Source organism: Haemorhous mexicanus, chromosome 1, assembly GCF_027477595.1.
Source record: "Haemorhous mexicanus isolate bHaeMex1 chromosome 1, bHaeMex1.pri, whole genome shotgun sequence".
Lineage (NCBI taxonomy): Eukaryota > Metazoa > Chordata > Aves > Passeriformes > Fringillidae > Haemorhous > Haemorhous mexicanus.
Genome location: NC_082341.1, coordinates 39124459 through 39148120, shown reverse-complemented (window position 1 = coordinate 39148120; position 23662 = coordinate 39124459). Strand labels below are relative to the sequence as shown.

Sequence of the window (23662 nt, the reverse complement as noted above, 5' to 3'; positions counted from 1 at the left end):
TAGTTTGAAGCCATTCCCCCTTGTCATTCCTCTATATGCTATTGTAAGTAATGTCTCTCCTTTCATCATAAAGCATTCAGGGATTGTATCAGGTCTGATCACTTCAGTAGAGAATGTAAATTATAGTAATTGAGTAGCCAGTAGGAGAGGCATTGTAGTGTTTCTTAAATCCTGCTGAATGAATTGTCCAGACTATAATGTAAAAGTGTAATATTGCTGTTACCATTTGGAACAGTATTCAGTGGTTTGGATTCAAATGCTTATACACAAAATGGATGAAATAAATACTTAATCTGAAGAAATGGGTGCCTCTTGTGCTATTGTTTCCTTATTTTGGTTTATTGTGCTTAGTAAATTGCTGAAGTTTGAATATGCAACAATTTGTTAAGGATCTGTCATGTGATCTGTTGGTTTTTCTCTGTTGCAAGGATAGCTTTATCTTAATACATCTGAAAACATGACATTTAAATTACATGACAAGTTTTGATTGTAATTTAAATTTCTGTCAGATTTTGTTTATATCTCAAGAGTGACAGGTTGAATGAGGTTGATTGTTGGTTTGGTTTGGTTTTTTAGACATTATTTGATAATCAGATGAATGCTTCAAAGAAGGAAGATTCAGAAAGCATTAATAAAAATGACACTTCAAAGAAGATGTCTGTTGAGAGAGTTTATCAGAAAAAGACTCAGCTTGAGCATATCCTCCTCCGTCCAGATACCTACATTGGGTCAGTTGAACCCTTAACTCAGGTAAGTCTCACTAAATTTACAGTCTTAATGGTTTTTGTTGTTTTAATGAGGAAATCTCTCTTATGGTTAATAAATAGATGCATCTCTGTTTTTCAGACTTTTCTGAATTAGAAGGTTGAAAACTGTGGTCTTGTTTATTTATGCATGTGTAAGAAGGAGATAAGACTTGCTTTAAGGCATTTAGTGCTTGGTTCATCTCAAAAGATAGGATCAAAAAATACTGAAATCCAGTCAAAACACAAACACCTATATGTGTAAGCAGCACTGTATGTGTAGGTCTGTGCTCACAAACATGCTTATGTGCACACACATATTTATGCATATTTGTAAGTAGCATTTATACTAGGTGCAAAAATGCTTTGTTCTGTTGGTTTAGGTAGAGAACAGAGAGTTTAAGTCTCCTGCTGGCACTTTCTGCAGTTGTTTTTGTGAAGTTGTAATTGGCTTTGAACTTCACTGTCTGTACTGTTGGGAGTTCCCTGTCAAGCAGAAAATAATGGATTTTCATTATGGAATTCTTTGTGGGTACTGTTATAACTTCTGCAGACTTCTGCTTTTGTCTTGTATGGCTGCAGTAATCAAACTGTAAGAGGAAAGATCCTGAAGGAAATAGATCTTAGAGAATCATAGACTGGTTTACCAAGACAGTAAATACTTTTATTTTGTTTCCATGTAGTTAATGTGGGTATATGATGAAGATGTAGGAATGAATTGCAGAGAAGTTACCTTTGTTCCAGGCTTGTACAAGATCTTTGATGAAATTCTTGGTAAGTATTTTTAACAATAGTACTGGTTTAGCGTTGTGGAGTACAAACTTTTCTAAGTGCTCTCAAAGTACATCAACTTGTATCTAAGTTTAAATCCCAGACTTGAGTCCTGCTAAACTATAGAGCATAAAAATGTAGTGCATTCTAGAACTATAGAACAGTTTAAAAGGGAAGAGGTTTCAGCTGAACTTGTAAGAAAAATTTAAATATTTGTTACTGCATGTCCAAACTAGATCATTTTTTATGATCAATATTGCTACAAGATTTTTAATCTGTGAAGTGTTATTAGGCTCCAATTAAAAGTGACATTTGAAGGAAGATTATTCCTCTGAAAGAATGCAACTTCTGAGATGTCTCAGTGTTCACTTAGATCATCCTTTCATCAATCATTAAAACTTCCTCCTTCTCTACAGAGGGATAGTGGTGGTAGTTTTCATGGATCATTTCTAGACTTCATACAGTTTTAAAATAAATGAGTATCATACTGCCGTTAAAAAGCACTATGACTGAGGCACACAAAAATATTTTTAGAAAATTTTGTCACAATTGTGAGTTACTGTGACTTACTAGTTGATGATATTCTGTTGGTGGCAGGCACCAACTAATCATCAGTAGAGATGGGAAATATCTGAATACTGTGCTGTCTTCTGAACTGATCTAATTGACATGATTTCTTGGACTTATGAGCTTTTATGAAATTCTGTTTAAAGGATTGGTAGGACTACCTCATAAATTAAATTATGATCTACTGAGGTCAGTTTTGTCATGACCTTCATTTGGTTCACAACTTTTCCACATCTCTAAAATTGCTTTACAGCATTGTTGTCATTGAGGCAATACATTTTCCATCTTTACCAGATGGAAAATAATGCTTAATATTTTTTCTATATTATTTTTAACTTATTACTTTATTTGATAAACATGGGAATGAAAACCTTTGATTGCTTCTGTTTTGAGTGCTGCCTCACAGATCTAAGTTTTTTTGGCTTTTCATGTTAGGGAGACCACTTCCATATTGTCCCATTCAGAAGGAAGACCATATTCTGACATTATTGTAGCACTTCACGGCTTATTGCTGCTTTATGAAGCACTGATAAGTGCTCCAGAGAGTGTGGTTTGAGAGCTAGGGGACAGTGTAATAAAATTATGAAAATGGGACAATTTAGCTATGCATGCTTTTGAATTGAAACTTCACGATTTTAGCAAAAGCACTTTGAAATATCTGATCTTATACTGAGGTCCTTGTCAGCTGTTAAGGTATTGTAGTATGGTGTTTTGGAGTTTCACCTTCATCTGTTTTCATGGATGATGAGACAGAAACTGAAAATGTCTGCAATGTGTTTTCATGTTTAGTGGTCACAGTCACATTTCTGCTTCCTCTAGTTCATATACACTGCATGCAATTTAACTAAATTCTGATAAGTGTTAATTTCCAGTTAATCTTGTTTTGATTAGACTGTTAGTTACAAGTCTTGCAGGCTCTTTAAAAAGAGCTTTTGCTGCAGTCAAAACACTCCTTAATGAATGTCACTTTTTTGGTGGGTTTCCATGTGTAAACTGGTCTGGTGCTGCATATTAGTTTCTAGGGTTTTTCGCCTACATGCTGCAGTGAATATCCAAACAAGAAAAACAAGAGAAGAATTAAGTGCTCAGTATGTTAAGAACAGTTATGAGCTCACAAAATACATTTTTATATTTATTTCTGAGATAGTCTAAGTTCTAGAAATAGAATCAGTAATTATAAGAAGGTTGAAAAATATCTTCTTCTAGATACTTGGTTATATTTATAGACACCAGTGCTAAGATACAAAATATATACAAAGAGCTGCCAGATTATGAAATACCTGAACTGTTGTAACTGGTGGTGGAATATGTATAAAATCAGTTTTACAGACCCAGAGATTAATAATTGCCGATGAAGTGTTAATTTGTGCTACTTTGTTTCATAGTAAATGCTGCTGACAATAAGCAGAGGGACAAGAATATGACTTGTATTAAAATATCCATTGATCCGTAAGTAAAAGCATGTTTTCATTTGTTTTCCTACCATTGCTAATGTAATTTAGATTTGTACAAATGATTTTACTAAGGAAATTGAATTTTTTGAAAACAGAGTATTTTTGGAATTGCTTCCATTAGCCTCATATTTTAAGATGAAGAGGTGAATTAAAAGTGGTTATCATTAAGGACTACCATTCTGAATTTATAATAATTGCTTTCCTTAACCGTTTGTTAAGGTTTGAGTGAAACTTAAAATCAGAAGTTCATAAAATTTATGATAAATTTAAATTGGCAGTGCATAACTATAGCCAGCCAGGTTTTTTATAAATCCTAAATACCAGCTTTGAGGTTTTGTAACACAGTTTTATCCCTCTTGAACTTCTGTGTTAACTCTTTTAGTATTAGGGTAAGACTGAGTTAGTCATCTATATCACACTAAAACTTCATATTGCAAACACATCATTACCATGTCTTTTGAAACTGACTACCCGAAGAGATAATTTCTGGTGAGAAGTACTGTATTTAAATAGATGCTGATTGGGTTCCTTTAGTAGTACTTTTTCAGTGACGTTTAACTGAGTAATCAGTTATTTAGAAAGCTACTTTTCAGACCTAACCTTTAGGATAAATATGCTAAGAAGCGATTTTTCTACTTCCATCATGGAGTGGGAGGGAAATAGTAAATGTGTAAATTTGCCTGACCTGTCCTGATTTTGAACTCTCTAATACTAAAAAATTTAAATCCTGTGTAAGAGCCAAAACTATTAATTATGCCAGATATTGATGGATTTTGGCACTGATACATAAAATAAGTCACAATATTTATCATAGCTCAGAAATAACTCTTTTAAACAGATGATAACTTGTCTGGATGGACTTCAATGAGACATTAAAAGCTACATCTCTATCTTGAGTTTAATTCTGTCACTAAGTGTCAGGCTCCTGTTGCAATTCATGTTGACAGTGAAAGCTCTTCAAACAGATTTTTTTGGGTTATTATTGTATGAAATACTGTCATGTGTGGACAATTAAACTCCTTCTTCCAAGACATCTAATAAGCAAAAATAAGTGGAGTTTTTGTAATTAAAATCATTAGAGCTCTAAGTAAGTGTGGTAAGAATATGGTCTTTTGCTATATTTTTATGTAGTTATTTTATTTACTGTATTTAAACAGGTATGCAGAAGCCTGTTTTCAAGATTGCATTCATTTGCTTAATGTCTTCACTATTTTCTAGGGAGTCAAATATTATCAGCATATGGAATAATGGAAAGGGGATACCAGTTGTGGAACACAAAGTAGAAAAAGTATACGTTCCTGCTTTAATCTTTGGGCAGCTACTAACGTCCAGCAACTATGATGATGATGAGAAAAAAGTTACAGGCAAGGCTGTTTAATGGGCTTTGTTTTATTCAGTTAAGCCATTGTGTGACTCTTCAGTATGCTTCCCCTTCTTAATTTCTGTCTTTAGTTTCTGTTTCATAACAGGTGATTACTCAGTCACCATTACTTTAGCTCTTTATTAGAGTAAAAAGACTTAAGGACTTAAGATCTTGCTTCAGACTTAAGATCTTACTTTTTCTTTTTTTAATACCAGTATTTACAGAGAACTTTACGTCTCTAATGTCAGTAGTCATTACTGACATACTTCTATATTTTAATTGTAATGTATATGAGTATTTAAACACTTCTGCTCCTGAAATGCAGGAAAAAATGAAGTGGATAAATTAGGATATGGTTTATTTATCCTAAATTTAAACTGACCCTAGTTTACTATATGTTATTTTTTCAGGTGGACGCAATGGCTATGGTGCAAAACTTTGTAACATATTTAGTACAAAGTTTACAGTTGAAACTGCTTGCAAGGAGTACAAACACAGCTTTAAGCAGGTAAAGAAGTGTTCAAAGCTTCTGTCCTTTTTTTTTCTGTAGTTACAGGCCTAAAATTGAACACGTATATTTCAGGAATGTTTAACAAAATGGTTAATTTCTCATTCAAAGGGATGTGTAGAATTTGTAGGCTAAGTTAGTTCAGTTGGTAAAAATTGGTATTTTTATATGTTAGGCTTTTTGGGTAAAATAATACTTTCTTTGGACTGTTAGGTGACTAAAAAACCCCAAATTTCTGTTAAAACAAAAGTATATTAATGTACCTTTGAAAAGGAATATAGTCAGTTGAAACATTTTGAAATTGCTGTTGCATGATTTGTCAAAAAAAAAATCTTTCTATTTAGCTATGCAAACATGGAAACAATTATCTGTGTAATTTTGTATGGTGTTAAGAAAGATTTTTTTTTTTTTGTCATGAATTTATTAACTAGCCCCATGTGGACTTAAGTGCAAATCCCTCACCTGAACCCCTTGCTCATTGTTAGCATACAGACTAAGAATGTGATCAGGTCTACTGCATATAGCTTTGAAATGGCCACCTTTCTAAAAGTTTAAAGTACTTTGGCAGAGTATTAAATACCAAAGTTCCTTGGCTTTACAGTCTTTCCCAGCTGGGGGCTTTCTTCTCTTACTTTCTGGACAATTAATTAATTTCTGGTCATGCTGTCATATCAATACATAAATAATACACTTAATCTGTTATGCCTGTCTCTTAAAAAATGTAGTATTTTATGCTGACTGCCAAAGGGCAAATTAATATTTGTTCAAGTTTACTTTTTGAAAATGACTAAATGCTTTATGGCTTAAAGTGCTACGTTTGCAGTATTTTCAAAATCTGTGGAAATTTATTAGAACTGGACTTTGATATATGCTGTGAGCAGATGTTCTGCTTGATCATGCAGATGTACCCATGTTCTTAAACAGGGAATGATGCAAGATTCCTGAGTCAAATCTGAACACCATGGGTTTTTGGGGATTTTTTTTGACACACTGCACAGCCACCAAGATGCTGTCTTGGAGACTGCTGAGTCTCTGCACAGGGACTAAAAAGCCTCTCTCTAGCAGTGTGTAGTAGATTGAAAGTGTTAAACGGGTGGGGAACAAGGACTGTAATCCCAGCTCACTTGTATCTAATTTTGTAAGTTCTGTGGGAGGCTCCATTTGCATTAGAATCATGTCCATCAATGTAATAATACCTGCATGTTTCAGAAACCACAAATATGCTGTCACCTATGCTTGTGCTTACCTCTGTAAATCAATTAACTTTGTGTAGTGTTTTACCAGAGGAAATGTCTAAAGGAAGTTTGTGAGCTTTTTCTTGTGTAACTGTTGCAATCCCAGCATAGCTAGAAAAGGGAATAAAGGAGGAGGATAATGTGTTGTAAACTAACATCTAAAATGTTTTGTTTCCAAAGACTTGGATGAACAACATGATGAAGACCTCTGAACCCAAGATTAAGCATTTTGAAGGTGATGACTACACATGCATTACATTCCAGCCAGATCTGTCTAAATTTAAAATGGAAAAGCTTGATAAGGATATTGTGGCCCTGATGACAAGACGAGCGTATGATTTGGCTGGGTCGTGCAAAGGAGTCAAAGTCATGTTGAATGGGAAGAAACTGCCTGTAAGAACATCACTTGATCTACCTTGAGTGTACTGAGTATTTGGTGCAGAGGGTAGTGACTGTTTCCTGTTACTTGTAGGTAAATGGATTTCGCAGCTACGTAGATCTTTACGTGAAGGACAAGCTGGATGAAACCGGAGTCGCGCTCAAAGTCATCCACGAAGTCGTGAATGAACGATGGGATGTGTGCCTCACTCTGAGTGAGAAAGGGTTCCAGCAGATCAGCTTTGTAAATAGTATAGCTACCACAAAGGTGAGTGGTTTGATCAAATATGACAAAATGGAAATGATAAAATGTGTGCTGAGGCTATGCCCAGTCAGGTGTTTGATAAAACAGTGAGTCTGGGTTGCTATAAATAAATAGATGAGGTAATCCACTGCATGAGAGGAGCTGGCAGAGCAATTGGATACAATCAAAATACATTCATAGCAGTATTTCTACATAAGCACTAGTTTTGAAAACGCTAGTAATCATTGTTGGTGATACTGATATCTTATGTGAGCATACATGGTGTTGAAGAAAATAGAACTAATTTATTTCTTCCTCTTTAATTGTAGTAAGATAATTCTGAAAGTAAGGTTAAAAAGTGTACAAACGCCTTTAAAGCTACCAGTAGCAAGTTTTGGAGGACAAAAATGGCTTTTGGTGTCCTTGAGAAATGTCTGTCCATTTATTGCTTTATGAAGGAAAAAATTGCCCTGAAGTTGTTGAGATTAATTTTCTTTTATTTGTATATCTTCGTAAGGATACCTAGGTTTTCTTTGCAACTATAGTAGTAGTGATATAATAAGAAAGAAAGATCTGAAGTTAGCAATGTGCTCAGCATACTAAATAAAGTACAGCTTGGTGGTTCTCAATTTGTGGGGATGGTCAGGCAGGAAGGGGATCACCTGAAATCAGCCAGCATAACTCTTATTTACACCCTTTTGGCATGGACCAGGTTTGCGGATCTGTAGTCCACCATGGTGAAAAAAAAGTCTTTGTCATTTCTGCTCTTCACAATTGCTCTAAATAAGTGCCCTAACAACTAGGAGTTAAGTTGTTAGCTCTTACTAAACAGTCTAGTTATTAGAGGTAGCACATCTAGTAAGCTGGATTTAACAAGACTAGAACAAGCAGTCCTAGTAACTGGTGAGACTTTTTCTAGAGAATCTTAATGGTGAGCTTTCCAAAAAATGGGAAAGATAAGAATTGTTAATCAGACACTTTGAAGCCTCTCCTTGCACACATCTCTGTTGAAAGAGTCAGAAGAAAATTCTAATGGTAGTACAAATGGGTCATAAGCACCTGTGGTTACATTTAGTCTTGCAGGTGCCCAGGAATGTCAGTGTTAATCTTGGTGGTGGGTGATGTGTAGCCAGTGTTTGGTGGGACATAATTTTTATTACATAACTTTTATTACATAACACTCTCAATGTGGCTGGATGAATAGTCTGTGGTAACATGGTAAGTTTATTTCATTGTAGAATATTTACTTTTTAAGTGTGCATTGCAGTTAAAAACTTTGTCAGATCTTGGGATGACAAATCAGGTAGTTGAAGGGTTACGACTTTTAGTTCAGGCCTCTTTGTGCAACATAAAGGAAAATAACATGACCTTAAAGATGTGTACAATATTGTATGAAGAAACTGGCAATAAAGAGAAACTTCATTATGGTTGATATCAAGCTAAAAAAAACTGTTTGAAAAAACCGAATACTTCCTAGGTGAAGTAAATTGCATACACTTACTCTGTGGATTTTACTCTTCTGGATTTTGGATTTTGGATTTTACTCTTCTGGATCAAATTTCACTGTCATGCAGTTACACATACATTGTTGTTATATATTCTTTTGAAAAATGCTTAGGGAAAAGTTCTGTGGACTCTTCAAAAGTAAGTGTTGTAATTTCTAGTTTTCCCCACTCAGTTTATGTGTGTTAGTGGGTGTGGGATGTTTGGGCACTGAACCCCCTCACCAGCAATTTTTGAGCAGCTACCCAGTGATGGGTCAGAATGTCACTGTTTGCTGACAGCTTTTTGTTTCTGCATCTGGTAAATTTCACCCAGCTGTAACTTGCCCCCACCTTATTTAAACTTGCTGTAAATTCCAAGTAAGTTTTAGATTGCTGGCATGGTGTTTTTTGAGGGGTCTTTGGGAGGTCAGGCAGTATGTTGAGGTCCAACTCCCTTGTTTAGTTCTTGTAAATTTGTTACCTTTTTCAGCTCCCCATTTAATCAAAATTTTGCCATAGTAGACCACCACAAAATTCGACTTCAGGCTCTGATACAGCATTTCAAAGAATGTTTGTAGCTATTGACAGTTATAGAGATAACCTTCACTGAGACTCGAAAACTGATTAAACATGGTGTTCCTAAGTTCTGAATTTCAAATAGTAGCTCTATGTTCAGCCAACACATTTGTAGTGTCAGAAGGTAGACTTGCATGGAGAGAGAATCCCAACCTGCTAAAATTTGCTGGAGTTCAGCAAGAAGTTCAGGATTATTCTAGATTTCAGATTTATTTTCATAAATTAAATATAATTTTTTAAAATGGAGAAGAAAATAGGATCGAAATTGTAAAACTAATTAAATGAAAACTTCAAATTTATAGTTAGCTTCTGAATTTTTCTACCATGTAAACCATTTATCTGTCCATAGAGTTTAGATGTAGGTTACCTCCAAATCAATGGAAACTGTTGGCTATGAGAAGAATAGAACAGTATATAGGAGGCAGTCAAAGCTTCATTTTTAAGATTTTTGTTAGCACTTAATTAGATACCTTAGCATCCTGAAGTTTGCAAGACAGAGATTCCATCATTACCTTCTGGAAAAAGAAGGTATGCAGTTCTAGCTCTCTTTCCCCATAATTCAAAAGTTGTAATAATCTTTGGCAGCCCTCTAGATTCAGAGGGTATTTTTTGCCTTTGTGTCTTTTGTGGAATTTTCTGACAGCTGGGGCAGTTCCAGGCTGTTCTGGTCCATTTGCCACCTGCAGGTGAGATGGATGAGAAGGTCCCAACTCTGCGCATCCCTCACTCATAGCTGTTTAAGAATGGACTCAGGAATAAGGAACTGCTGTAATAGCTAGTAAATTGCTGGTTTTCTTGGTATGTCAGATGCTACTTTTAGCAAAATTTAAAAATTGATTAAGTTTTAAATGCAAAAATATACTGAAATGTTCCCATAAGCATAAATTTTCAGTAATGTGATGAGTAAAAGAAATGTATTTCAAGATTGCCATTCAAGTGTGGTATGATTTTGAAACGTGTAATTTGATATTTTCCAGTAATAGCTTTTCTTTACAGTATGGAAATGGATTTATTTTTCTTTAAAGTGGCAGGATATTGATAGATCAGCTTTTCATTGAACTCTCCCTCTTCTGAAACTCTGTCATCCATATGTGGATAAAAAGAGTTGTGTTTTAATTTTGGCAGCTTTTGGGATTTGGATGTGGGTTTTTTGGTTGGCTCTTTTTTTAAGAAGAAATGCCATGAGAAAAGACTTTGCATGGTGCTTCTAATGGTTTGTGTTGCTGGTTTAGTAGATGACTCTAGGAACTAAGAGAAACCATAGATGGTTTCTTTGAAGTGCACCTACTGGTTTTTTTATGACTAATAATATTTACTACCTTAACCATTTTGGTTTTATCTACTCTCTCTTTTTTTATTTTTTTAATTTAAATCTCTGTTTTCTGCATGAAGCTGAGAACAGCTGCTATACCATCAATACAGCTTCTTTACATCTTCAGTCTTTTCATATGCATATTCTGCCTTAAAATGTAGAATCCTAACTTTTGGAGTTTGATTGCTTGTTGTTTTCCTCTTTTTGGCTGCTGTTTATTCTTGGTTTTGTTTTCTCTTACGTATTTCTTATCTATCCTATACTTCCTCATACTTGTCAAGAGCTTTTTTCCCCCCTCCTCAGTTCTGTTTTAAATACAGCTTTAAAGAGCCAGGGTTTTTCTGTTTGTTACTTCATGATTAATTTCTCCATAGACAAGTGTTCTTTGTTTTGTCTGCCCTAGTGTAGATTGTTCTGAACAGGAACCAGTATTTAGTCTGTATTTTTGTAAGGTGCTAACTGATCGAAAGCAAAGGTAAACATGGAAAACTGATCTGTGTAAAACATGGAATGTTGAGTTAGGTATGTTTTCATTTTATGGGATATGCCTGCATCACTCCACTTTTTGTTGAAAGATTTTAGTCAAAGTGACATGAACTTCCTATGACAGCCACTAGAATTTAACATTTTATTAATATTCTGGGTTTTTTGTCTACAAATTTAAAGGAAGGTATTTGAGTAATCAATCAATTAACTTCTGTCATCCTCACTTGAATGAAGACTGAATCACCTGGAAAAAACAGATTTTTCTATCTTATGCTGCAATTCAGTGTGCATGGATTTCTGTACCAAAGTATGACTACAGGAATTTTGTTAATACAGCTAAAAACTATTAGGAAATTTAATGGTTATTTTGTTTATTATTTGTTTTTGTTTTTCTCTTCCTTCATTCAGGGTGGTAGGCATGTTGATTATGTGGTGGATCAGGTTGTTGGCAAACTGATAGAAGTGGTGAAAAAGAAGAATAAAGCTGGAGTTTCAGTCAAACCATTTCAGGCAAGTAACTTTATGCAAAAATACTTAAAAAGGTGAATGTGAGAATTTTGTTGAGTAAATGGTTTCTATGTTTTAAACAGGTGAAGAACCATATATGGGTTTTTGTTAATTGCTTGATTGAAAACCCATCATTTGATTCCCAGACAAAGGAAAACATGACATTGCAGCCTAAAAGTTTTGGGTCCAAGTGCCAGCTGTCTGAGAAATTTTTTAAAGCAGTAAGTAAACCTCTTTTTTTTTTTTCCTTTGTGAAGTGGTAATTGACACACTGGACCAAGTGTGTGTATGTTCTATAGCAGAAGATTATTGTCCCTTGTGGTACTGCAGTGACATTTGCATACTTGGGAAGTGGGGTGAAGGAATGTCTCTTCATTCTCTGGTCTTAGTAATGGGTGCAGTGGCTGTGTTTTGATTGTTGCCCTGAATTTAAAAGTGAGCTTCACCTGATCAACTTGTTTGTTGGAGATTCTTTTATTTGCATTGGTAAATGAAATTAATTTGACTCTTAAAATGTAAATGAGGTCCTTGATCGATGTTTTTTGTGTTAAAATATTTTTCTGAAGCTGAGAATATTGTCTGCCTTACTCTTTGGTATCAGTTCTATTCTGTTTCACTGGAGTGAAAAGAGAGGGAGAGGATATTTCACATTTACTTGTTTGTCCAGTAATCAAGGAAATGCAAAATGGTGCCTGTAGCATTCAAAGTGATCATTATTGTCAGGAAGTAAGTCTAAGAATTTTTCTGTAGATGGGTTAAGAATTGCTGTCCTAAATGAATGTATTTGTAGAAATACATCAGAGAGTATTCATAAAATTTTCATAAAGTGAAGGAAAGCTAGAATTCTGTTAGCCAGAACTCATTTTACTAAGTCTTGTTTAACGCCAGTAGCCTTAAATGAAACTCCACTAGTGAGGAGAACAGTGCCACTGCTAATACTCCTGGCATCAAAACTTTACTGATTGTATTGTAGTTTATTCTTCTAATTCTGTGTTATGGGTGACATTCCTATTGAATTTAGAGGAAAAGAAAATAACACAACAGCCTTGTATAATAAAATCTGAAGAATAAATGCATGTTGTATTACCATCAGCAGGTTTGATTTATAGTGTTTTTAATATTCCCAGAAGTAAACATTGATTTCCAGATGCATTAAATGTGTAGCACAATCTCAACAATGAATGCTGTACTATGGGGCATAATTAAAAGCCAAAGCTCATAGTATTTTGCTCCATCTGTGTTTTCTTTTGATGTGAAACAAAACCTAAAGCAGTTTTAGTTTAGAAAATATGTGATATGCTATTTTTGCTGCAGATGTGTTTCTAAAATTGGTATCATATTCTCAAGCGTTTGGTAGAAAGCTCATTCTTAAATAGTTTTGATTGTCTTTCAGCCATTTTCAGTCATTTCCAAAGAAAATTAAAATGGTCATAAATACCCCGTAATGCTGCTTTTTGCTGTTAAAATCCAGGAAACAAGTGCTTAGTATCTAAAACGTCTCAGCACATCAACTACACAGCATAGGACATCCTCTTGTTAGGTCTCCTTTGCTCTTTCCATCAGTTATAGAAGTGGTGGAAAAGGAAACTCTTTTTGTGTTGTGTTTTAGCTGTATGTGCATAAAGTGCTGTGTGTGTTAATCCCTTGACCTTTCATAGGTTCAGTTTTTAAAATTTAGAGGACCTTAGAAATAGTGTTAATGATTTAAAACTGAGACGTAAGAATCTGCTATCTGAAGCTTTATTTTTCTCATCCACAATTCTGATTTGTTGCTTGTAGGCCTCTAACTGTGGTATCATAGAAAGTATTTTGAATTGGGTCAAATTTAAGGCACAAACTCAACTGAACAAAAAATGTTCTTCAGTGAAACACAGTAAAATCAAGGGCATTCCAAAACTGGATGATGCTAATGATGCTGGTAAGAGCACTTATTTTAAATTCTTTACTGTTTCATAAATTCTTCACAGACATGCTAATTTGAAACCTGACTTTTATTTCTCATCCTTATGTGTTTTTTAATAAAAATCTTTCTGGTTTTCTAAACTTTCTAGACCTAGAATGGAAACGTGATGGTGGGTTTGGTGTCAGGAATGCTGTCCTGTTTAGGGTAGAGAATTAATAACACTGAACAAAAGTGGCAATCTAGGTTGGTATTGGAAGAGTGTGTATCTTCTAATTGTGGTTTCCTGCTAAATGGTGGTACCAATACTCCATTTTGGAGGTGACTGGTCTTCTTGACCTTTCTAATGTAGAAAGATCAGAATCTTTGTAGGGTCAGAAGGTATAAGAAGTAAATCACATAGTGTGCAGACCTGAGGGAATGGCTCAAGAGACTTATTTCATTAGACTTGAAATGCTATTAGGTTCCTGTCTGGGAATATAGGGCAAGCTGGCAATCTCTGCTGGCTTGCTTCCTTAGCTCAGATAAGGGATCAGGATCAGCTGGCAGTCTTTGTGCCAATAGCAATGGGATGGGAGTTGTGGAATGATTTGAGGGGCACACATGGCTAAAGAGCTCGAAATGTTGCCAGTCTGTGTTATTGTTAGTTGTTTTTTAATACATCCTCACATTAAACAAAGGTAGAGAAATTGCAGTGAAGTATGTGGGTGGGCTGAGTAGGTAAAAGCATGGAACACTAAGAAAGAGGCTTGGTTTTGGTTGGTTTAGGTAATTTTTTTGTGCTTCAGTGTTCAAGCCAAAGATGACTTGATTAGATGATGGTTCTATCTAATTTTCTGCCCTTTCTTTTTAGTTCCTTGGTTATTAATTTCTTTAATTGAGTTTTCTTCAGTATTTAATTACTTTTTAATTTATTCAGATGTCATATTTTGCCTTAAAAGTTGATAATCGCATCTACTCTAGTATTTTGCCTGTGGAATTTTCACTCCTCATTCAGATATATGTTTTTGATACTTTTCTTGCCAGTAAGATTGTGTGCTTGTAGAAATTATGTATTTTCATGGATATCAAGCCTAGTACTCCTAACTCATAATGAATGATTTTGGACACACTTTTTGGGTACTTTTTTTAGCTTTGCTTTGGAGATCAGGCTATCAGGCTTCAAAATCACTTCTTACTCTTTTTTTTGACTGGGGGTGAGGGGAAGGGAGAATCTCTAACAAGGGAGCTAATAAAATAAAATTGGCTTTCATCCTGAAAGTTCCTCAACTAAAAAGGCATATAGGGATTCATTTGGGCTGAACACTCATGCCTAAAGCTTTGCATGACTTGAATGCCTGTTACCCAGGTATTTCTCTGATGCCTAATTATTGTTTCACGTTGGGGGAACTCTGTATCTCCTGAGGAGGCTTAGCCAGGTATTGGTTTGTTGAAGATATGGAATATACTGGATTTCTGACACTGAAGACATTGCACATTCAGGGTGGACATCCAGGAAGTGCAGCAGGGAGAGAACAGTCTCTGACCACAAACCCCTCTAACATTAATTATTTCTGTGGTTTTTAGATTTTTGTCTTTACTTTAAGAGTGACTGTGAAGCCAAGGTCCAGCATCCACAGGTCTCTTGTGTGCCTGATACCCTGAATGTTTTAATCATTGCCAGTTAATGCTAAAGTATAGGAGAGATGTGTATCTGTAGAGTGATGCACGTGCTGCAGATTTCCTCCCCCTCCTCTGTAAAGAAAGGGTTCTGTAGCTGGTCATTCTTGCCATCTTGAACAGCTCTACATATTTCTGTGGCTTGCTGCGGGAGAAGTGGTAGAAATCAAAACAAAAATTAAGAATATAGAATTTTAAGGGAGCAGCTAGATTACTAAATCAGGTGAAGCATAAAAGCATTTTTTGAACCTGTCAGTTCATGTTGTTTTGTCTTGGAGTTCTTTAGAGCTGTGCTCAGGAAAATACCTGGCATATTGTATTTCCGTGACATTAATTGCTACTGATTGCATCCATTCCAGAAGAAAGTGAACTTGGATGACATTCACATGTGTTTTCTGCAGTTCATTTATGAAAAATACTGGCTTTTATATATTCTAAAACAGCAGAATGATGTTTTTCTAGGTATTTGGAGTCCACCTTGCTGGTAGGTAGTCACTGCCAGTGTGAATAACTGCCTTAGATTATATTAAGCCACATGTCTTGATTCAGAAAAACAAAGGTGCTGAATGTAGGTTCTGTGTAATAGGAAGTATGGGGTGGTCTTTACCTACCAGGTAAAGGCAAATTACAGCACACATTTTAAATATCACTATATTCAAAACTACCTTATTATCAATAGGTGAGACTCAGCCAGCTTAAAGTTTTTTTGGCGTCTTTCCTACCATAGGCCTTGATAAAATAGCAAAGCTACTTAATTAGCATTTGCACTGTAGCAGAAGGGTGGGTTCCTTTTCAGCCCGGTTGTTATTTAGAACATCTTTTCCACTGCTACAGTTGCAATAGGCAGAACATAAATGTCATTCCAGTTTTGAGCACACAGGCACTGAAATGCTGTGTGTCTTGTAGAATCCAAATTACATTGTTAGTAAAGATTTGTTTTTCTGTTTGAGAAATTTGTGAGCTATAAGAAGTGCAAATGTTCTCATCGTTTGAGCTTTTCTCACAAAATTTTTGTACAGTTGTCTGGCTTTAGGTGATAGACAATTAAAAGGGAAAACCACAAAAATGTGATTTAACAGTTTACTATTTAAAATATACTGTGAGGAAAGTGAAAATGCAGAATGGGAAATAACTCCTCTATGTAACTCAGACATGCATAATGTATTTGTGTAAGAAATTTGCAGCTAGCAAACTGAAATGGTGAAGGTAGAGAAACAATCTTTTTTGTGCAGATGTGTGGGAACCATTATATAAGATGTATCACCATTGCATCCCATTTTGCCTGTTTTGCTCCTTGTCCGTAGCAATCCATAGTGTCCTTCTAAGGACAGGGATACTCGTTGCTGTGGAAATTACCTGTAGAGTAGAAAGAATTTAACTGCATTTCTTCTGTTTGAGTTACACTTTCTGGTTTTTTTGCCTTCCCTCTACTTCTTCCTGGGCTGCAGGTGGCAAACATTCCTTGGACTGCACGTTGATATTAACAGAAGGAGACTCAGCCAAATCTTTAGCTGTCTCTGGCCTAGGTGTTATTGGTAGAGACAGATATGGAGTCTTCCCACTCAGGGGCAAAATTCTCAATGTCCGAGAAGCTTCTCACAAACAGGTGTGTAGTTTGTCCTTTCCTTTTTGCTGACAAATGGATGTCCTCCTGTTTATTCTTGATTTCTAGATTTACATCTTCATATTTTAATTTTTTCATGGAAGTTTTGTGACTGAGATTTCATAAAGGACCAGCTATTTTGAAGCTTGGGATAAGCCTGTAAATATTAACTGTATCAGTGCAGTAGTGCGATGATAAGATTAATATCTTCACAAGTGGAAGGAAATCTTGCTATGACTCATATTCACATTTTATATGAGTACCTAAAGCCCGTAAAACTTTGTATTCTCTCCATTACTATGTGATTTCATGGACTCACAACGTCAGTCAGGAGCCAGCAGCACTACCCCATCCTATTGCTCCTGCTGCCATTCATAATTTGTCTGTAAGAAGAGGTGTGCTGCAGATGCCCATAAAAACAGTGGAAAAAGAAGGCAGCTTTGTCAGGTGACTTTTTGTTACACATTCAGTTTTCTCCCAGCCTTCCTGATCCAAAGTGCTCTGGCTGTAGAGGAGAAAGAGTGGTGTATTCTTGAAAATTTGACTGTACAGGAGAAATCATTACAAGTGCAAAGGCTTCCAAGGTGTAGGAATAAAACTATAATGAAGTTGAAGTCAGGGTGCATTGAAAAAATCGCTATAAATCAAGATTGGGATGTGTCTGAATCTCTGCTTTTTACACTGGCTGGAAAATAACTTTTTTGTACAGATTATGGAAAATGCAGAAATCAACAACATCATCAAAATAGTTGGATTACAATACAAGAAAAGCTATGAAGATCCAGAATCTCTGAAAAGCTTGAGATATGGAAAAATTATGATCATGACAGATCAGGTAAGTCTGAAATTCACAGGTTTTAATTGGCAGAGCTTCTTACAATGTGTTTTGCTGCAATTTCGTAGGTTCTGAGGTTTCTTTAAGTGATTAATCTATCTGTGTTGTTTTGGTTGCTCTAAATGTACAACTGAACTTTGCTGCAGAAAATAGCAAGAAGCCAAAGTAATAATAGAAACATGCTGTTGATAATTCAAAAATATGTTGCAAGTAAGGACAAAAGTAGACAATAAACGAGATGGTATTGCTAGCAAGTCAAGTAGAAACAAGACTGTGGGCAATTATTTTTGGATAATCTCATGATTGAACTATCAAGCACCTTGCCACCAGTGAGAACTGTGGCTGGGTTTGGCTTTTCTCCACCAAAACTCAACTCTGTGGTGTTTTGGAGAGCTGTCTAGCTCTCAGCAAAAACATGCCACAGGCAGAGAAACCTTGAACAACAACCATGTACTTGGCTTGGAAGAGCTTTTTCATGGCTCAGTGACCTTCACAGGTGGTTATTTCATACCTGGGTCCAGTTTGGAATCCAAATTAAAGCCAACTGTTCCTTTATATGCTTTCTGTCATCAGACATTGTGTTGATATATTCAGGCCAGTGAGTGGGTTTTTTTGGTGGTTTGGGGAATCTGATACAAGATTGCTTCATGTTTTCTTGTTCTGATTCAGGATCAGGATGGATCTCACATAAAGGGCTTGTTGATCAATTTTATTCATCACAATTGGCCATCACTGTTGAAACATGGTTTTCTTGAGGAATTCATCACCCCTATTGTAAAGGTATGGGTTCTGTTATTGAGATTTTATGGATTACTTACAGCACAACAGAAATGTTGATTTTGTTTGTTTGTTTTTTCAAAGGCAAGCAAAAACAAGCAAGAACTTTCATTCTATAGTATTCCTGAATTTGATGAGTGGAAAAAGCATATGGAAAATCATAAAGCATGGAAGATAAAATACTACAAAGGTTTGTTAAAAAACAAGTATGTGAAGCCTATGAATAAATAATAATAAATGGGTGCTATGAAGTTTTATTGTAGCTTTTCGTGATAGTATCTTACCTAGTGATTTTATCAGATTCCCGGTAAAATGAAAGGGATAAAATAATAAAACTTAATTTTGAATATTGAAAAAGTATTTCTTTTTATTGTTCAGGGTTGGGCACCAGCACTGCTAAAGAAGCAAAAGAGTATTTTGCAGACATGGAAAGACATCGGATTTTGTTTCGATATGCTGGGCCTGAGGATGATGCTGCCATTACACTGGTAAGAACTCACGAAAGTGCTTCTATATGATGTGTTTTATTTTTCATTTGGTGCTGAAAATGACACATGAGGAAGTCCTGACAGGGATTGTTTTGGTTTTGGGGTTTTTTTAGTACCTGAATGTAGCGGTTTCGGAAGCTGGGTGGAAATACCTATTAAGTGTAGTGGTTTTGGTTCGCCAGTCGTTCGTTTCCTGGCCAGTGCACCTGTTAATGAAGTGGGCCAAATGCCAGTGCACCACTTAGAATTATTTACTCATTTTCTGCTGTGAGATAAGGATTAGGAAGAGAGCAAAGCAGGCTGAAACTTTTAAAGGGTATAAAAAAAACTTTATTCACAGAACTAAAAGAGAAATAATAAGAAAATCAGAATAAACCTTCAGAACACTTCTTCTGCCCCCACACCCTCTTTTCTTTCCCACTGACAACGTAAAGAGACAAAATCTGGGTCTTTCAGTCAGTTTGCCGCCTCTAAAATAGACTTTCTTCAGTTCTCTTAGGGAGAGGAGTCTCTCTTGCCATGCCATGGAGACTTCTCCACAAGAAGCAGTTCTCTTGTGGCTTCAGTGTCACAGTGAATCAGCGACTGCCCAGAAATCTGCAATTGTGAAGTCTCTCCCACGTTTTGGTAGTTTTTTCCCACAACTACCGCCATAGGTCATTTCAGCTTATTGGGGTACAATTTTAAGGATGAGATTTTCTAGTGTAGAAACAAAAGTTATCTTCTTTTATCTCTGGGAACAGAGGTTTCCTTCCTCTATCCCTGGAGCAAGGTTTCTCATCTCTCTCATCTCTCTCAGTTCAAGCTTCTCATTGGATCACAGCTACTGCAACATCTGCTTATTTCAGCACTGGTGCTTCTGCTCATGGCTGTAGTTAGAATGCTACATCCCCCCAATGCATTCCATGAATTACAGGGAAAAAACAAAGTCTGATATATCAATTATATCTTCACTGTAGCCTTACAAGAGAATTTCAGCTCAAAACTAAGGCATCTCCTCCCATTTAGAATTTGACTCCTTCACTGACCTCAGTGTCCCATGTTGTTTTCTTCACTTGTCTTCACCCTTTCCTTTTTCTTGATGCAGGAGAGAATTGGTGTACCTTGGTTCATTTTTTCTCAAGCTTTATCAGTTGAAGTAGTTTTTTTAGAGTTCTGCAGGGCTGAAAGGTTGATCTCATCCAGGCTCTCCATCGAGGAAGTTGCTCGCCGTGCCTCTCTGTTGGTCACGTGGTCTCTGCCGACAGCGTGCGAGTCGCGCTGGCTGCTGGTGCCACCCCGCACCTTCTCTTCATGTGGGGCACCAGAAAAATATAAAAAGGAAAAGCTGTTGCTGCTTTTGTCCTTCTGTCCACAGTATGGCTGGCTAAAAGCACCTAAGCAAACAAAGTTCATCGCGAGCCACGCTGAGGTAGCTGCAGCCGCCCCGATTTTGGCCAAGCAATCCCAGCCACATGGCTGCTCCCAGCCTCAGGGCCGGCTGCGGGGCCACTCCTGGCGCTGATCCCGGCTGCAGGGTTGCTCCTGGCGGTGGGATGGCCCCCAGCGGCATAGCCCAGTGGTGCTGCAGGAAGAAGAGAAAAATGGACTGACAGGCCCCTCTGGGAAGGGGCCCCGCCAGGATGGGGCCCGGTGGGCTTTCCCGAGCAGGGAGCAGCGCCACAGCAGAGCCCGGCCCAGCCCCACCAGGCCGCAAGGACCGCGCAGGGCCGGGCCAGGCAGCGCCCAGTTACCTGTTCAAAGGTTGGAAGCCAGAGAGCTTTTCCTGGGCCTTGTTCATTTTTAAATGTGAATCTCACAGAGGTGCGTTCAGCTTCATTGAGTGGTTTAACACAGTGTCAATATTCAAAACTAGCCAGCTGTTTGGTTATGCCAGGTCAGAAGGAAGCTGCCAGGGCCCCCACAGGGAACCACTTCTGCAGCTTATGGACTCCCTCCCCAACTAAAAATCAAACTGCATTGAACCATGACACTGAAAGAAATACTGTGGGAGGAGAAAGAATCTTTTGAAAATGCTTTAAATCCTGGAATAAGTTTAATCCACACCACAAAATGAGCTCTACCTTCTGCTTTTAGATTTGATAATTTTGTGTGGTGTGAATATCAAGAAATGTTACAGTCAGAATTGCTTTTAAAGACAGAACATACAAAAAGTACTCTGAGGGGTTTTTATTTGTTTGGGCAATAGAGCCAAAACAAATTATATTTCATGTCTACTTGTCTGTATTGTATTTCTGAGCAAACAAGATCAGATAAATATTGTTTATTCATTGAAGATCTCTCAGTGTGTCATATATGTATTCATGCACGTGCTCTACATTATTTGAATTTGAAGTTGTGTGAATAGTTGTGTGTGGGAAAATACTTCTGTTCCAAAGAAAGCTTGTGGAAGGGTAAAGTATAAAGTATCTGGAACAAAGCAGTTTTCTGAAGAAATATTTCAACTTTTGTCTACTTTACTTTGCTATTTTAAAGATAGGTGACATTAATGAGAAAAAGGGTAAGAGAGAAAAAAAAGAAAATGGAAAAATACCTATCTTAGACAAAACAACTTTTTTCTTATCCTGTGGGTACAGTAAAATGTGTGGTTTTACTAACAGAATTCTGGCCTCTATTTCTGCAATGAGACCTCCATACACAGACTGGTATATGAGGTTATGTAACCAGTTATGGCTGATCCTCACTGTTACCTAAAATAGTATTCTGTCAGTCTGGGAGGAAGCTGTTCACCTCTGCTGCACCTCAGCAACTACCAGCTAGTACTGGAGCTGTGTACAGAAGCTTCACTTCCACCTGCATTTCCTCAGCTGATCCCTGGAATCCCAGCCCCAAGTTTACCTCTGGGTGGTGTGTCATTTACGGGCCCTGCCAGACCTCATGATAGCTGAAATCTAGGAAAGCAAAAATTCTTTCGCAGAGCAACTTCTTCACCATTCTGAAGAACTCTTTTGCTAGTAAATGAAGTATTAGAAGAGCAGTTTTAAGTGGAGAAATGGAGAAAAAAAATCCCCTTCTTATTCTATTAAAGAGTAAATATTTGACAACAGCTCTTAATTCCATTCATTCTATTTTTATTCTATTGAAATAATTTTTATGCTTATCCAGCTCTTAGTCATTTGTCACTTCAGTGGTCTAGAAAAGGTATAGATAACCTGAAAGAAGCCAGAAGAAAATTGTAAGAATTTAGTCCTGTTTTTTATAAAAGCCTAATCTTAAATTTTAAGATATCTGGCACTGTGAATTATCAAGCTTTGTTCACAAGGGAAGTCTAATGCAGAACAGTTTGATATGGCTTAGGCCCTTTCTCAGAAACTAAGTTACATTTAATATTTATTATGGAGCATCTTGGTCTCCAAGGAATTAACACTGCTCATTTGAGCTCTTTTGGAGTGCTCCAGTTGGAGTCCTTTGAAAAAGATGGTACTGTTGAGTGTGTCCTTATGCAGAAGAGTGGTTGAAATCAGGACATGATAAAGTTTGTATATGTTACTCCCTGAGAAAAAAAAGGCAGTACCTCAGCAGCTCACAGAATTTTCCCAAAGTAGTCAAAATCTTGTTTAAACCACATATTCAGTTTTTATGTCTTTTTCTCTTTTTGGGGGAAGAAACTCACTGGAGGGGAACTCTGTTTCAGTAACACCACCAAGTCAGAACATTCCTGTGTCCTTTTGTAGTGAAAATTGTTTGCTGGAAAGTGATGCCTTGCCATCATGAAGGCTGAGGCTGTCAGTCAGCTGGCCCAAACTCTGGCTTAGGTCTTTTGTGCAATGTCAATTCTGTCAGGTTGTCAATTTTCATTAGAGGACTAGGGATGGCCAGTCAGGAACAGCTGCAAGTTATTGACAGAGCAGAAAGGGCATGGAGAGGACAAGAGTGGGATATTTTTTCTAATACCTTCACTTGATTGTCTTGATGAGAGCTGGTTAGAGCTCAGTCTAAATGATGAATCCAACCTTAAAGATGCGTGGGGAAAGACCTTCAAACCTGTGTGTCAAAGCACAACTCAGATGTGAAGAAGGGAAGAAGAATGATAAGATTTGTCTAAATGTGTGCAGATTTCAGGAAAGCAATATAAATTTTAAAATGCAAACAGTGAGACATCTGTCATTACAAAAAACCTTGTGCAAAAATGTCTGAAAAGTCGTGTACTTTTACTGCTTCTTAAATGTAAACGTTAGTTATACGGATTAGTTTGTCCAAATAAGCCTTATTGAATACTTGATTAGAAAGTGCAATATACTTAAAATTCTGACTGAAGTAACATACATTTTAACAAACATTTATATGCTGGTACTTTAGTGTACTTGGAATCTTTCCAGGCCTTCAGTAAGAAGAAGATTGATGACCGAAAAGAATGGTTAACAAATTTCATGGAAGACAGGCGACAGCGTCGACTACATGGCCTTCCCGAGGTTAGTCCTAGATAATAGCAATAAATCTGCCAGGTGAGATTTAAATGTAATGTAGTTTTGGTATTGAATGAATAATGTATGTGGTTTTTTCCAGCAATTTTTATATGGTACAGCAACAAAACATTTGACTTACAATGATTTCATTAACAAGGAGTTGATCCTTTTCTCAAATTCGGACAACGAGAGATCTATCCCTTCCCTTGTTGATGGTAAGCTGATAATTCATTATCATTTTTTGGAATATTTCTGTTTATTGATGGTTTTTAGAGCTGTGATTTGCAGTGGAATCAATGCATTCAAGTAGAGAATATAAGAACTTCCATGCATGTGTTTATCATTTTGTATATCAGTGGTATCCTG

At 36.6% G+C, this 23662-nt stretch overlaps 1 protein-coding gene across 4 annotated transcripts in view; it reads left to right on the top strand.

Annotated features, from left to right (window-relative positions):
* TOP2B (DNA topoisomerase II beta) overlaps window positions 1-23662 on the top strand; it is a 61182-nt gene that overhangs the window by 17335 nt on the left and 20185 nt on the right. For all 4 annotated transcript variants that reach the window (XM_059846419.1, XM_059846428.1, XM_059846410.1 and 1 more), the window contains exons 2-18: window positions 577-750; window positions 1427-1517; window positions 3467-3530; window positions 4754-4899; window positions 5309-5406; window positions 6822-7034; window positions 7114-7287; window positions 11530-11631; window positions 11712-11849; window positions 13408-13546; window positions 16636-16793; window positions 17500-17625; window positions 18295-18405; window positions 18487-18592; window positions 18781-18890; window positions 23210-23302; window positions 23397-23511. In XM_059846419.1, coding sequence (XP_059702402.1) covers window positions 577-750; window positions 1427-1517; window positions 3467-3530; window positions 4754-4899; window positions 5309-5406; window positions 6822-7034; window positions 7114-7287; window positions 11530-11631; window positions 11712-11849; window positions 13408-13546; window positions 16636-16793; window positions 17500-17625; window positions 18295-18405; window positions 18487-18592; window positions 18781-18890; window positions 23210-23302; window positions 23397-23511 — 2158 coding nt within the window. The remainder of the gene's footprint in view (window positions 1-576; window positions 751-1426; window positions 1518-3466; window positions 3531-4753; window positions 4900-5308; window positions 5407-6821; window positions 7035-7113; window positions 7288-11529; window positions 11632-11711; window positions 11850-13407; window positions 13547-16635; window positions 16794-17499; window positions 17626-18294; window positions 18406-18486; window positions 18593-18780; window positions 18891-23209; window positions 23303-23396; window positions 23512-23662) is intronic.